The sequence below is a fragment of the Ursus americanus genome, chromosome 10 (assembly GCF_024610735.1).
Source record: "Ursus americanus isolate L20-20 chromosome 10, mUrsAme1.1.p, whole genome shotgun sequence".
Lineage (NCBI taxonomy): Eukaryota > Metazoa > Chordata > Mammalia > Carnivora > Ursidae > Ursus > Ursus americanus.
The window spans coordinates 29333262-29348057 of record NC_142136.1 but is presented as its reverse complement, the minus strand read 5'-3'; the positions used below and the strand labels follow the sequence as shown (position 1 = coordinate 29348057).

The window sequence follows — 14796 nt, the reverse complement described above, 5'->3', positions numbered from 1 at the left end:
ATAAGAAATATAAAGTGATGGTAAATCCCTCAATAGAAAAATAAGTCAAAGTGGTGAATAGATTAGAAGTAAACGCTGAAAGGATAAAAGAGAGACCAAAGAAGTACAGCAGCATCTGGAACTCTTAACAAGAAAAAAACAACAACAAAAACAGACAAATTAATCAGGTGAAAGTTTTGACAGACAGAAGATGATTAAGCTAAAGCACATATAATTTCACAAACAGTATTATGAACAAGATCTATTTTGAAAAGAATAAAGGAAAGGGAGTATTTATATATAGACTGGATACAAAACAAGATGTGTAACAACTGATAAAAGACAACAGTATGCCAGAAGATCTAGGAAAAAGAAATGATTAACATGTTACTCAAAGTTATAAACAGGTTTTAGTGGATAGTTTAAATATCTTGATTATTTGTTAACTGACAAACCAGAGCTAAGAACAGCAAAATATTCTTAAATAAAATCAATTAAATAAATAAATGTTTTAGTAAGATGCTGTGATGCCAAGTAATGCATCACAATAGTAATATGATCACTGGTGTTACCATAACAATAATCAACAAGGTGCCTTCTTCTTACCATTTGACAGCTTTTATTTAGTAGTATTTAGTAACACCGGGTGGGGGAGGGTATCGTTTTTTTAAAATCATCAGCTTTTTTTCCTGGCAAGGACTCCCCTCCCCACTAAACCGAAGAAAAAAGCAAACACAAAACTAATCACGTGATTCCCTCCCCTCCAAAACAACCACCACCAAAACAAAAACAGTATGACATGTAATTAGGTTCTCACATGTGGGTCTAATTAACACCAAATAACCAAGTAGAAAAAAAAAGATCAAACTCTAGTCCAGACCAGCAGTGTGGTCTTCAGGTGAGCTGCAATGGCACATTACCTAGAAATGTATTCCAAATGCAAATTCTTGGGCCCCATGCCAAATCTACTGAATCAGAAACTCCACAGATAGGACCCACACGACTGATATGAACTAATGCTTGAGATTTAGAAAAACCCAGACTTTCAAGGTCCACGGTCAGCATCAGAGAAAAGCAATAGCCAATTTCAAACTTATGCTCCCATCTCTATTTCTATTCCTCAAGAGCTCCTAACTTGCTTACTGGATTATGTGTTGAACCTTATCAGTTACACGAAAGGCATGCATTCATAAAATCCAAATACATTTTACAAAAAGCAAACATTTACTTACACGAAGTTGCTACTAATTCAAAAGCATTATCTATAACAAAAATGGATTTTTATTTACAATGAATACAAAAGAAATGCCCTCTGTTGGGAAACTAGATGTGCTGTTTTGGGTTGGTAGCATTTGTTTCCTCTCTTTCCACTTTTTTGTGCAGTTTTGGGTTGGTAGCATTTGTTTCCTCTCTTTCCACTTTTTTAACAACCCAGAATAACACATAAAGTTAGAGAAAGTCAATGTTCGCTATTTTGGCCTAATTTAACAAGAACAATTTAAGTTAATAGTGACTATAAGGCTTGGGATTATTTCTAGGTTCCAAGGATTTATGTTTTGCTTTTTCCCCATCATCACAATAATCAAAAAATGTCTGTGCATGAACTGTATTAAACTATAACTCTAGTAGAAAATAGCAAAATACCTTAAAATTTATACCCCTGCTGTTTTAATACCATAATTTAAAAAAAAAAATGCATTACATTTACAGGCTGCTATCTATGCTTCATAGGAGAAGCTATTTACATGGGAAACAAACTGAGGGTTTCAGAGGGGAGGGGGGTGGGGGAATGGGATAGGCCGGTTATGGGTTTTAAGGAGGGCACGTATTGCATGGTGCACTGGGTGTTATACGCAACTAATGAATCATGGAACTTTACATCAAAAACTAGGGATGTACTGTATAGTGACTAACATAATATAATAAAAAATTATTATTATAAATAAATAAATAAAGACTTCATTTAATGCCCCTGAGCTCTTACCTAGGACCTCGGGTGGCTCTGACTGGAGGCCTTCTGGCTGCTGACCCTGAAGTACGTTAAGCAGTGCCTGGAGACTCCTGAGGCACAAGGATGGATGAGAAAATCGCGTCTCCTTAATCAATTCAAAAACTTCACAAAGTCCAACCTCAATGATCTGTTTAAGATGAAAAAAAAAATATATATATATATATACACACACACACACAAATATATGCGTACCTTATAACGGGTAGGCTAATAACACTTTCCAGGCAGTTGAACCAATACAGCCTATTTCCATGGCAAATGATTAATGCTGCCATATTTAAAAGGCCAAAACAAACAAAAAACACATTAAAAAAACCACACAACCACCCATGATATTTAATTTCAAGATTCAGAAAACCATCTAGTTATATGGAAGGTTAAAAAATTACGGCACTATTTTAAAAGTAGTTATAGCTTAAGGAAGTCCTAAAAAATATGAAAACTGTAAGAGTACACTAGATACTAGGTTACATTCATTCACAAAAAATAAACTGTATTAATTTAAAAGTTCACTTGGCTATACCCAAGTACAAATCAGCATTCCTTCACTGAAAGTCATGTCAATTGTTACTTATGACCAGAAAAAAGGTCCATATAACTCACACAATGAAGAGATTTAACAAGGAACTTTTCATCTTAGCACTTCCTACAATGGTACAATCACATTATTATTTATTGATGGTGTCCCCTCTTCTTGGAGGGTATATTACAAAAAGAATTAAAAACTGCCTACTTAAAAGATCACTACTATTTTTACTTTAATTATCTTATCATTTCTCATCAGGACCAACGAAAAGTCTGACTCAGTATTTAGCAAAAGACAGAGAAATCTGCAGCTAAAAACTGAGAGAGAAATGTGATAATCTGGTATTGGGAGATACCTTCAGAGGACTGAACAACAGACAACGAAATCCCATTTCTCAGTCAGTGACGATATTTTGAGAAACAGATGTATAAGACCTTTCCAGAAGGTGTTAAATTATTTGGAGACATAACAGAGAAAGTTAAAACAAGACTAATTAGCAGAAATGCATCAAAGCATTAATTCTATTGGACTTAACAACAGAAGAATATTCTCTAGGCTGAGCTCTGTGCATTAATCATGTATTACATAAACATTTCTTAAACACTTATTCTGGCAAACTCACCACAGGATATATGAAGATATACATTACACTAGTCCCTGTCTTCTAAGAATTTATACTCTAACAGGATAAATGAGCCTTGTACATGACTCTTACCCAGTCGAAACTTCCGTTACAGCATTTATTATATTATAGTGTAGCTGACTATTTTTGTTTCCTTTTTCCTAACTGAGCTGTGGTCCCCTTATAGACAAGGATCATGTCTGAACTAGCTTAATAGCTCTCCTCAAATCATATTATTTCCAAAAGTGACTTTATTATTTCACTAACAAGTATGAACATAAAAGTTTAGTTACATTTAGATGTAATATATTCTTTGCCATTAGAAACTGTATCTTGTTCTATTAAAAAGTCCTAGAGGGAGAGGGCAGGGGATGAGCAAAATAGACGAAGGGGATTAGGAAGTACAAACTTCCAGTTAAAAAATAAACAAGTCCTGCATAGAGAATATAGTCAATAATATTGCAATACTGTCATGTGGTGACAGATGATGACATACTTATTATGGTGAGCATTCTGAAATGTACAGAATTATCTGTATGCTCTATACCTGAAACCAGTATAACACTGTATGTCAACTACAAGTTAAAAATTGTTTTTAAAGTCCTAGAATACATTCTAATACTTCTAGAATACATTTGAAAAAACTGAAGAGGAAACCAAAAGTAGATTTATATATTATCACAGAGGAAAGTGTACTGACTTTCAGAATTTTTTATATGAAGCAAGTGCTTGGTAGAGATGACACTTACAAATAATAAAGAATAAAAATCTAGAGGGCAGAGAAAGACTGGAAGAAGAGCGGCAGCAGAGGGGGAGGAGGGCAAAGAGAGGAGGAAGAATTCTGCCTCCCAGAAGCTCTGGGTGTGAAATGTCTAAGTTCCCATCCTCCAAAATACAAATTTATCGACAACTACCACCATCTTCTTCCATTCTCTTCACACCCAAAAGAAGTGTTCTTACAACTTTTCGAAGCTAACAATTTTTAAGCAATGATCTTGATCCCACCCCCATCCTATCTCTAACAGAATTTCATTTCACCTTCATCCCCCACACCATAATAGCTCCCAAATCTCTATTTTTAGCAGGGACTTTTCTTTGGAACTTCAGCCCTATACAGTGTACACGGGACACCTCACTCAGTATGCCCAGAACTAAACGTCATCGTCATTCCAACAAAGCAGTGTTTCTCCTTCAGTTCTCTCTCTTGCAATAAATGGCACTGCCACCCCGAAACTTCAGGAATATGTTTAGTTTCCACCTTCTCTGTCAGCCTTCATAATCAACTAACCCCTAATTCCTGTCAATTCTGCTTCCTTAACACTTTCTGTATGGCAAACACTGCCACTACCCTCATTCCAACCACCGGTCACCCTTCGTGGAAAACAGCAATAGCTGCCTAACTGGCCCCTCTGCTCTCATCTCACCACCCTCTAGTGATCGGTCTTACTAGCACCCATGTAACTTTACTAATATATAAGTCTGCTCAAACTCTCTTGCTTAAAATCTTCAATATTTCCAAATCACAAGACAAAATCTGAAAGTGGCAGCAGGACACAGAAGGCCCTTCACAATCTAGCTGCTGCTCTCTGCCTCCTATCCTACTCAGCTACTCCACTCTGGCCAAAAACAGAGCACTTGTACTTTTACGATGATGCTGTTCCCTCTGCCTGCACATGTATCTGTAGTCAGCACTGCAGCCTTACTCCACTATGTTGCACTACACCTACCACGCCCCTAGTAAGCCTTAAGTCAGTAGACATGCCTGCTATCCCTACCAGACGTAACTTTCTTGAGGATAGGGACTGTGTCTCATCATTTCGTTTTCAGGGCCTAATGTAAAGCTTAGTAGAACTCAAAAAAGAATTTAGAAGTATATAAAGAAGTAAATAAATAAATTTAAGTCTGTATCTTTTAACAAAATATGTGGCATAACTAGCATCAAATGAGACTGAAAGCAAAGTATGAATCCTAAAAGTAACTATTAAAAATTATGTAGTATAAAGCTTGGAACACTTTAGAGGATCTAGAAATCAGATAGTGAAAGATGGTTTGAGCTGGGTAAAAACTGTGTTTTGATTTTTGGGTTTTTTTAAAGATTTTATTTATTTATTTATTTGAGAAAAAGAGCATGAGTGGAGGCGAAAGGCAGAGGCAGCGAGAGAAGCAGGCTCCCCGCCGAGCAGGGAGCCCAATGTGGGGCTCAATTCCAGAGTCCTGGAATCATGACCTGAGGCGAAGGCAGACGCTTAACCCACTGAGCCACCCAGGCACCCCTAAAATCTGTGTTTTAGATAAAAAACTTAATATGAAGCATTTAGGTGGGGGTAAGAAAGTTCTTTTTAAAGTATCGGTGATTGCTGATGCACAAAAAAACAAAAGGCAAAGAAATCTGACAAACAAGGTCTATATAATAATCAAATTCAACTTAACTTTTAAAATTCAAGGAGAAAATAAAATTGCATCAAATAAAAACTGTCTTAATTACGTGAGAGAAAAGGAGTAGGAGAGGAAAAAACCTCAGAGGAAAGGTAAGCAAGAGCCACACATGAAGAAGGAGCAAGAGAGGAACAACTGCAAAGAAAAGGAACTAAGGGAAAAGAGTAGCATTCAGAGCAGAAATGGTCAAAAGGAAAAGAAAAATGCGAACATTTCTCACCTGCCCTCAAATTCCCATCACCTCAAGCCCTGAAGGCCTCATCTCTTCTTCTGTGTCAGTCCTTCACCTCATGCAAATGGCTGCCAAACACATCACCTCGGAGTTTCAGTCCCCACCCAAGCCCAAACCCGACAGCATTCTGAGTGCCTCTGCATAAATACACCTCAGCACTTCTTCCCCTCTCACTTGTCACATGATCTCAGACTGTCCAGAAGTTTGATTTCCTCAGACATAAAGTATTTAATAAATTGAAGAGTTCCTTGAAAAGTAACTCAAATTCATTTGCACCTTGTTTGCACCTAACCTGATACTTCTAACTACTTATAACTTTGACATTTATTAACTCACTGAATCCTCATCTACAACCCTGTGATGTAGATGTTATCTCCATTTCACAGATGACAAAACTGAGGCACAGATAAGTCAAATAACTTTCCCAGCATCACAGAGCTAGCATTTTTAATGGTGAGTGTTTAAGCCTGGACAGGTTGACTCCACTACCCATGTTCTTAATCATTGTACTCTATTCCCTGACGTGTCAGTATTTGATGGAAAACTCTCTACCTGGAGGAACTTAAAATGGAAAAGATTAGCTTGTTTGTTTTAAGTAGAAGAAAGGAACCAGTAAAGAAAGTACACTTAAGGACACTGGAGAGAATGGGATTAAAGGAAGAAGAGTCCCAGGAGAAGGATATTTGAAGATTATCGACTAAAAGGCTAAGGAAGTTCACAAAACCTCTCTTACTCTATGAAACAGGAAGCAAGTAATCCGCTGAGCATAAGATGAGAAGAACCTGACGGTAATGATTAAGGGTAGTGGTGCACTTAGAAACAGCCACCATGAAATGTGCAAAAAAAAAAGTCAGATCAGGAACATACTTTCTATCTTGGTTGCTATTTTCAAGTAGCAAAATATTTGCATGATAGCTCCTTCGGGTGTGTATAAAAATGTTTTCAAGGCATAGGTTTAAGGTATCAGTTTAGTAGAAAGGCAACAGACCTGAATCATTTATGATGAAGGAAATCATTTTAAAATGTCTATATTTAGAAAAAAGCAATATGCATAAATCATTTATGATAAAGGTACCCTTTTAAAATATGTCCATATGTCTTGTTAAAAATACAAACTATACCTACAATATAGAAAAAATACCGTATACAAAAATAACATTACAGTCTTAAAATATACTAATACTTAAATAAAAGGGAGTACCTTAAGAATAGCTTGTTCTACTACCATACGTTTTATAATACCAGTTAGCTTATACATCTCTGGTAAATAGGGAATGACATCAGAACAATGTAGAAGTCTTACTGCTTCATAAGTAATTTTTTTCCTCATCAAGGGGAGCCAAAGTAGCAAGAATACAATTATATCCTTAGGCAGAAAAGGCAAAAGTTCTCAGCTCAGCAGCTGCACAGCCAGGAGCCCTTCTAGTTCTAGTTCAAGAAAAATAAAAATGCATACCTGGACCCCAGGTTCCCTCCCCAGAAGGGAGCACCCCCAGCTTTCCATAGCTCTTGGCTTGTAGTAGTTTGCAGTTCTGCTTATGCCCACTTTAATGGTAGCCCACAGGCTCAGAGCTCCACTTCTATCTGCAATGGCTCAAGGCTTACAAGCCACCATTTCCACTTTACTGCTTTTGCACATTTTTAAAAGCCCCTGATCTTTCTTCCTGGGCTGTCCAAGTACTCACCACTGAGTTACCAATTACTGACCTTGTTAGCACTCCAGTTATAAAGTTGCATAGTTTTCCTGGTCTGCCCCAAACCTGTTTTTACCCATAAGCCCTGTTAATTTTTAGTGCACAATTTTATAAAAAGATATTTTAGCAATGCAAGTATTTGTACTATAGCTGAAACACCTGTTGGTTATCCATTCAAGTGGAACTTAGTGACTTACCTTTGGAAGCTTGATAGGTGGCTCTTTGGATTCCTCCTCTTCATCACTATCTGATTCTCCACTCTGCACAGAGTTCTTGGATGCAGCTGCCAACGATGTTTCCTTTTTCTGCCATTCCAGAACACAATGTCGTACATTGCAATAAATATTGAATGCGGAAGGATTGCTATGTAGTTTGATATCTGGTATGATTACTGTACTCTCCAAGTTTTCAGACTGAAATATAAGATATAACATTTCAATTTCATATTCTTTTCCATCATCACCAATTCTCATTTTAAATAAAAAATTAAAGATTAGGGGCGCCTGGGTGGCACAGCGGTTAAGCGTCTGCCTTCGGCTCAGGACGTGATCCCGGCGTTCTGGGATCGAGCCCTATATCAGGCTCCTCCTCTGCTATGAGCCTGCTTCTTCCTCTCCCACTCCCCCTGCTTGTGTTCCCTCTCTCACTGGCTGTCTCTATCTCTGTCAAATAAATAAATAAAATCTTTAAAAAAAAAAATTAAAGATTAGACATGCTAGATGACTTGCAGAAGTTAAATATGTGACACGGCAAAGATAATCTAAGTCTACCGACTCAATTTATAATAAGTACCCTTTCTTCTACACTTCGCTACTTTCTAAGTAACACAGCAATAACCAAATTGACAAGGGCTGGAGAGTAGCAAAGAATCTAACAGGAATGTCCTTTTATCCCATGAGAGGAAAAGAGCAAACAAAACTTAACTGTTTTAGTATCACAGAATATTAATTTGGTGCTTTTCTAAGGGACATGAGATGTATTACAGAGTCTCAATGACCTACTACATATGTTGGATTACATTTTGATTTCTTTAAAAAGTGGATTAGGGACTTAAACAGAAATCAGAACAAAACAAAACAAAACAAAAAAACCCTCAACTTTAGTCAATTTTAGTCAATTCTAATTTCATTCTCATTTAAATAATGGTAATGTTAGGAAATTAGATTTCTGCAGATTATGGACATATGCTTTCCTGAAGCTCTCTCCTAGCTATCAGTCTTAATAAATACTAAAAACCATATGCTTGGTAATTTAGTTATTAAAACTAAATAGTCCTTTTCTGTTTTGGCCCAGCATTTTATTCATCAGACCACAATCACACTTTTGAGATCAACATTTACATTATAAATATACAGAACTGGTTTAAGATAGTCTATTAATGCAAGTTCTATTAATGCAAATTAGAGTACATCCAGGAAGTACACCTCAAGTACCAAAAACACTGGTCTGAAAATTCTACCCTTCCTCCATAAATAATTGGGGAAAAAGTGGACTACTCCCTGTTAGAAAAAATATATACCAAAGTTAATTAACAAGTAACATGTAGATATGCCTTCCAGAGATATTAAAAATTAGCAATTATTAGCAATCCAAATCCAAGAACATACGAAAAAGATAATACATCATGATCTATCAAAAAACCGGCTGGTAACAACACTGGAAAAGAAATCAGTATAATTCCCCATACCAACAAAGTAGAAAAAAAACACGTAATACCCCAAACCAAACATGGAAAAAGCATTTGACACAAATCAAACACCTATTCATGATAAAAAGTGTAACTAGGAATAAAAGAAAATTTCCAAAACTGGATAAAAGGAGTCTATGAAATACCCACAGCTAATATAGTAAAAGACTGAATGCCTGCACCCTAAGATGCAAACAAGGCAAAGATACCTATTCTCAGGGATACAATTCAACATCGTACTAGATATACCAGTGTAATAAGCCAAGAAAAAGGAATACAAGGTATAGTTAGAAAGGAAGAAGTACCTACTAGAAAACAAATTTATTTGCAGAAGACATGCAGAGAATCTTAAAATGTCTGTTAAAATGCCACTAGAAATCATGTATGGATTTAGCAAAGTCACAGGATACCAGATCATATTAAAAAAGATTAATGTATTTATATACTAAGAATGAACAACTAGAAAATATAATTTAAAAAATAATAGCATCTAGGAGAAAATATCTGCATACCTGAGAAAAGACTTCCATGCAGAATATATGAAGAATTTTCAAAACTCAACAGTAAAAAACAAACAAATAAGCAATTCAATTTAGAAAATGGGCAAAACAGTTAGAATGGCAAAAATAGACAAGGCAAGAGACAACAATTGTTGGAGAGGATGTGGAGAAAGGGGATCCCTCCTACATTGTTGGTGGGAATGCAAGTTGGTACAGCCACTCTGGAAAACAGTGTGGAGGTCCCTTAAAAAGTTAAAAATTGAGCTACCCTATGATCCAGCCATTGCACTACTGGGTGTTTACCCCAAAGATACAGACGTAGTGAAGAGAAGGGCCATATGCACCCCAATGTTCATAGCAGCAATGTCCACAACAGCTAAATCGTGGAAGGAGCCGAGATGCCCTTCAACAGATGACTGGATTAAGAAGTTGTGGTCCATATATACAATGGAATATTACTCAGCTATCAGAAAGAACGAGTTCTCAACATTTGCTACAACATGGACGGCACTGGAGGAGATAATGCTAAGTGAAATAAGTCAAGCAGAGAAAGACAACTATCATATGATTTCTCTCATCTATGGAACATAAGAACTAGGATGATCACTAGGGGAAGAAAGGGATAAAGAAAGGGGGGTAATCAGAAGGGGGAATGAAACATGAGAGACTATGGACTATGAGAAACAAACTGAGGGCCTCAGAGGGGAGGGGGTGGGGGAATGGGATAGACCGGTGATGGGTAGTAAGGAGGGCACGTATTGCATGGTGCACTGGGTGTTATACACAACTAATGAATCATCGAGCCTTACATCGGAAACCGGGGATGTACTGTATGGTGACTAACATAATAAAATAAAAAATCATTATAAAAAAAAAAAAAGAAAAAAAAAAGAAAATGGGCAAAAGACACGTACAGGCACGTCACCGAAGAAGATATACAGAAGGCAAATAATAACTTCACTAAGGTAAGCCACTAGGAAAATGCAAATTAAAACAAAATGAGATATAATACAAACCTATCAGACTGTCTAGAATAAAAAATAATTACAACACCAAATGCTGGTGAAGATGTGGAGAAACTGGATCTCTTATACATTGTTAATGGTAATGTGAAATGATCCAGCCACTCTGGAAAAAACTAATGATATATGCAACAACTGGGATAAATCTCAAGGGAATTATGCTGAGTGGCAAAGGCCAATCCCCATAATTACATTTACAGAACATTCTTAAAATGAAAAAATTAAGGAAATAGAGAATAGATTGGTGATTGCCAGAGGCTAGGGAGAGGGTGAGTATGGGGGAATGTCTGTGGCTATATAAGAGTAGCAAAAAGGATCCTTGTGATGGAACTCTTGTATATACTGACTGCAGTAATGGTCCACAGATCCACACAGGTGATAAAATTGCATAGAACTAAACATACAATCACAAAGACAAATAAGTATGTGTAAAACTGGTGAAATCTGAGTAAGTTCGGAAGGTCGGATCAGTATCGGTTTCCTCGTTGGGATATTTACTACAGTATTGCAATACCTTAGCAATTGGAAAAAACAAGTGAAGGGTATATAGGATTTCTGTATTATTTCTCACAACTGCATTACTATGATCATCTCAAAATTTTTTTAAAAATTAAATAGCATTTGTAATAACATAAAAAACACAAAATTAGTTATATTTAATAAAATTATGTGCAAGCTCTGTACACTGAAAACCAAAATAACACTGCTGAGAGAAATTAAGGAAAATTTAGATAAAGAGAATAGAGATAAACCATGTTCATTGATTAGAAGACTTAGTCTCATTAAAATGGCAACTCTTCCTCAAATCTACAAATTCAATGAAGCCGCAATAAAATTCTAGAGACTTCTAAAAACAGAATCGACAAGCCAATTCTAAAATTTATATAGAAATGTAAAGGGCCTAAAGTAACTAAAGCAATTTTTTTAAAAAGACCAAAGTTGGAAGACATATGACCTGAATTCAAAACTACTGTAAAGAAAACAGTGTGGTATTGGTGTAAAAACAGATATATAGGGGCGCCTGGGTGGCACAGTGGTTAAGTGTCTGCCTTCGGCTCAGGGCGTGATCCTGGCGTTCTGGGATCGAGCCCCACATCAGGCTCCTCCGCTATGAGCCTGCTTCTTCCTCTCCCACTCCCCTGCTTGTGTTCCCTCTCTCGCTGGCTGTCTCTATCTCTGTCGAATAAATAAATAAAATCTTTAAAAAAAAATAGATATATAGATCAATTAAACAAAAATAAATTCCAGAAATAGGTTCAAATGAATATGGTCAACTTATTTTTTATAAAGGTGCTAAGACAATTCAAAAGAAAAAGAGAAGTCTGTGTAAAAATGATGACAATCAACTGAATACCAATATGAAAAAATGAACATGAACCCTTATTTCATACCATACACAAAAATTAACTCTAAATGTATCACAGGTCTTATAAATATAGCAGCTAAAACTATAAAATCTCTAGAAGAAAATATAGAAAAAAATCTATGTGAACCTGGGGTAGACAAAGATTTCTTAGAACACAAAATACATGAATCAAATATATAAGAAAATAATCAATTACATCCAGGAAACTTAAAAACTTTTATTCTTCTAAAGCACTATATAAAAACAATAAAAAAGCAAGTCATAGAACAGAAAGAATTATTTGTAATACAGATATCTAACAAAGGACTTGTATATAGAGTACATATAGAGCTCTGACAATTCAATAACAAGACAATTATAAAAAGGGAGGCAAGATAGGGAAGACATTTCACAAAAAAAGATATGAATAGCCAAAGGCACATGAAAAGACGTTCACATCATTAGCCATTAGAGAAAAGCAAGCTAAAACCACAGTGAAATACCCCTATGTATTAGAATGTCTAAAATTTTATATGCTAATGATACCATGTGTTTGCAAAGACGTTAGGCAACTGGATTTCTCATACATGACTGGCGGAACAGTAAAATGTAACAATTACTCTGGAAAATAGTTTGAATAGTTTTTTAACAAATTAAACATTCATCTACCATGCCACCCATGAGAAAAGAGTTAACAATGCAGGTATAATTGCTTATTCCTTGTATTTCCCCAAGGGAACCAGGACCTACTGTGGGCCAATCCTTAGGAATGTGCTCTTTAGACTTTTCTTTATGTTAGTTACTGATGGTTTTGTAAAATACACCCAGAGCAATGGCCCATGCCTACTGGCTTGTTCAATTGCTTTGTACAAACATCAAAACTGATGATGTGCACCTGAGTTTCATGTACCATCGCTGACTGCAAAGCAGGACATGTCTATGTGTAACCAAATCCCCCATAAAAGTCTCATATCCTAAGACTCAAGTGGGCTTTCCTGGACAGAAACATTCCATACATACCCTTGCAGTTCACTGCCAGAGAGAAAGCATGTCCTGTGTGCTCAGACAAGGAAGGACTAGAAAGCCTATGCCATAACTCCCTAGCCACCACTGATACTATTCATTTCTCTTTCCTGCTGCTTATTCTGTACCTTTGGCTGTAATAAATCTTAGCCATTAGTGTAAACTGCTTTTGAGACTTATCAGTCTTCTGGCAAATCATGGAAGGAAACAGCACCTACTCATTCCACCTCTAGGTGTTTATCCTTCTAAAAAACAAAAACATATAACCACACAAAGACTAATACACAAATATTCATAGCAGCTTCATTTGTGATAGCCCAAAACTGAAAATATCGAAATGCCTAACCACAGATAAATGGGTGAACAAATTAAGATATATCCACATAACTGGATACTCATCAGCAAAAAAACAGAATGAACTGTTAATAAATACAACTACATGGACACAACTCAAAATCATTATGCTGAGGAAAAGAAGCCAGATACAGAAGAGTACATGCTGCATGATCACATTTATATGAAATTCTAGAAAATAAAAACTAATTTATAATGACAGAAAGTACATCTGTGGTTGCTGCCTAGAGGCATAGCTGTAGGGAGAGATGGAATACAGCAGAGGATGAGGAAATGCTTGGGAATGATGAAAATTTTCTAAACCTTGATTATATCTTTCAAAACTCTGCTATTAAATATCCTAACCTAAGACCCAGGCATGTTTGGTAACAGGATGCTGAAGAAGTTTCCTGTGTAATGGATTTGATTTCTTCTGTAAGAAAGTGAACTCATCTGTTAGAGGGTAGGATTTATCATAACTTTGAGAAGAGTGGCAAAGGTTTAAAATAATCACAGAACTATTTTATCAGAAAAAATAAGAATACAGTTTAGCTATGCAAGGTCCATTTGAGACTGGTGATCATGAATGTGTACTGATATCTTAACTCCCTTTAGCAGCACACAATACTCACCTGCAGGCAAAGAGAAAACAGCTAGATTCGTATAGGATTAAATTTTGTCAGATGAGCGCAACAAATATACACAGGAGAAAGGAAGATGTGGTAAGCAGAATATTGGCCTCCAAAAATATCTTCCCCCTAGTCCCTGGAACCTGGGAATGTGTCACCTTACATGATAAAAGGTACCCAGTAGATGTGAATAACTTACAGATCTTGAGATGGAGAGTTTATTCTGGATTATCTGGGTGGGCCCAATGTAATCACAAGGGTCCTTATGAATGAGAAAGGGTGGTGGGACAGTCAAAGAAGGAGTTGTAACAATGGAAACATGTCCCAGTAATGCAACATGAAAGGACTTGACCAACCACTGCTGGCTTTGAAGGTGGAAAGGAGCACAACCCAAGGAACGCAGGCAGCCTCTAGAAGGTGGAAAAGGCAAGAATGAATTCTCTCCTAGAGTCTCCAGAAGCAACGCAGATTTACTGACACCTTGATTTTACCCCAGATCCATTTTGGACTTCAGACTTCTAAAACTGTAGAATAATTTGTGTTGTTTTAAGCCATCAGGTTTGTGCAATTTGTTACAGCAGCCATAGGGAACTAATATAGATTAAGTATGTTTTTTTCTAAAAAGACTTGCTATCAAAGCTGAACAAGAAGGAAACTGAATGAAGGAGATGGCTAATGGTTGAGGTGAAATAGAGGGGTCAATGAAAGCAATAAACAAGGAAATAAAGTAGCTAAATGGTCTCTTATTTCATTTGCT

General features: G+C 36.4%; 1 protein-coding gene across 15 annotated transcripts in view; it reads right to left on the bottom strand.

Moving 5' to 3' along the window:
- Positions 1 to 14796, bottom strand: part of MYCBP2 (MYC binding protein 2) — a 253255-nt gene that overhangs the window by 212151 nt on the left and 26308 nt on the right. For all 15 annotated transcript variants that reach the window (XM_045810935.2, XM_087865058.1, XM_087865059.1 and 12 more), the window contains exons 3-4: positions 7698 to 7913; positions 1964 to 2117 (exon numbers count right to left, since the gene is read on the bottom strand). In XM_045810935.2, the coding sequence (XP_045666891.2) occupies positions 1964 to 2117; positions 7698 to 7913 (370 nt within the window). The remainder of the gene's footprint in view (positions 1 to 1963; positions 2118 to 7697; positions 7914 to 14796) is intronic.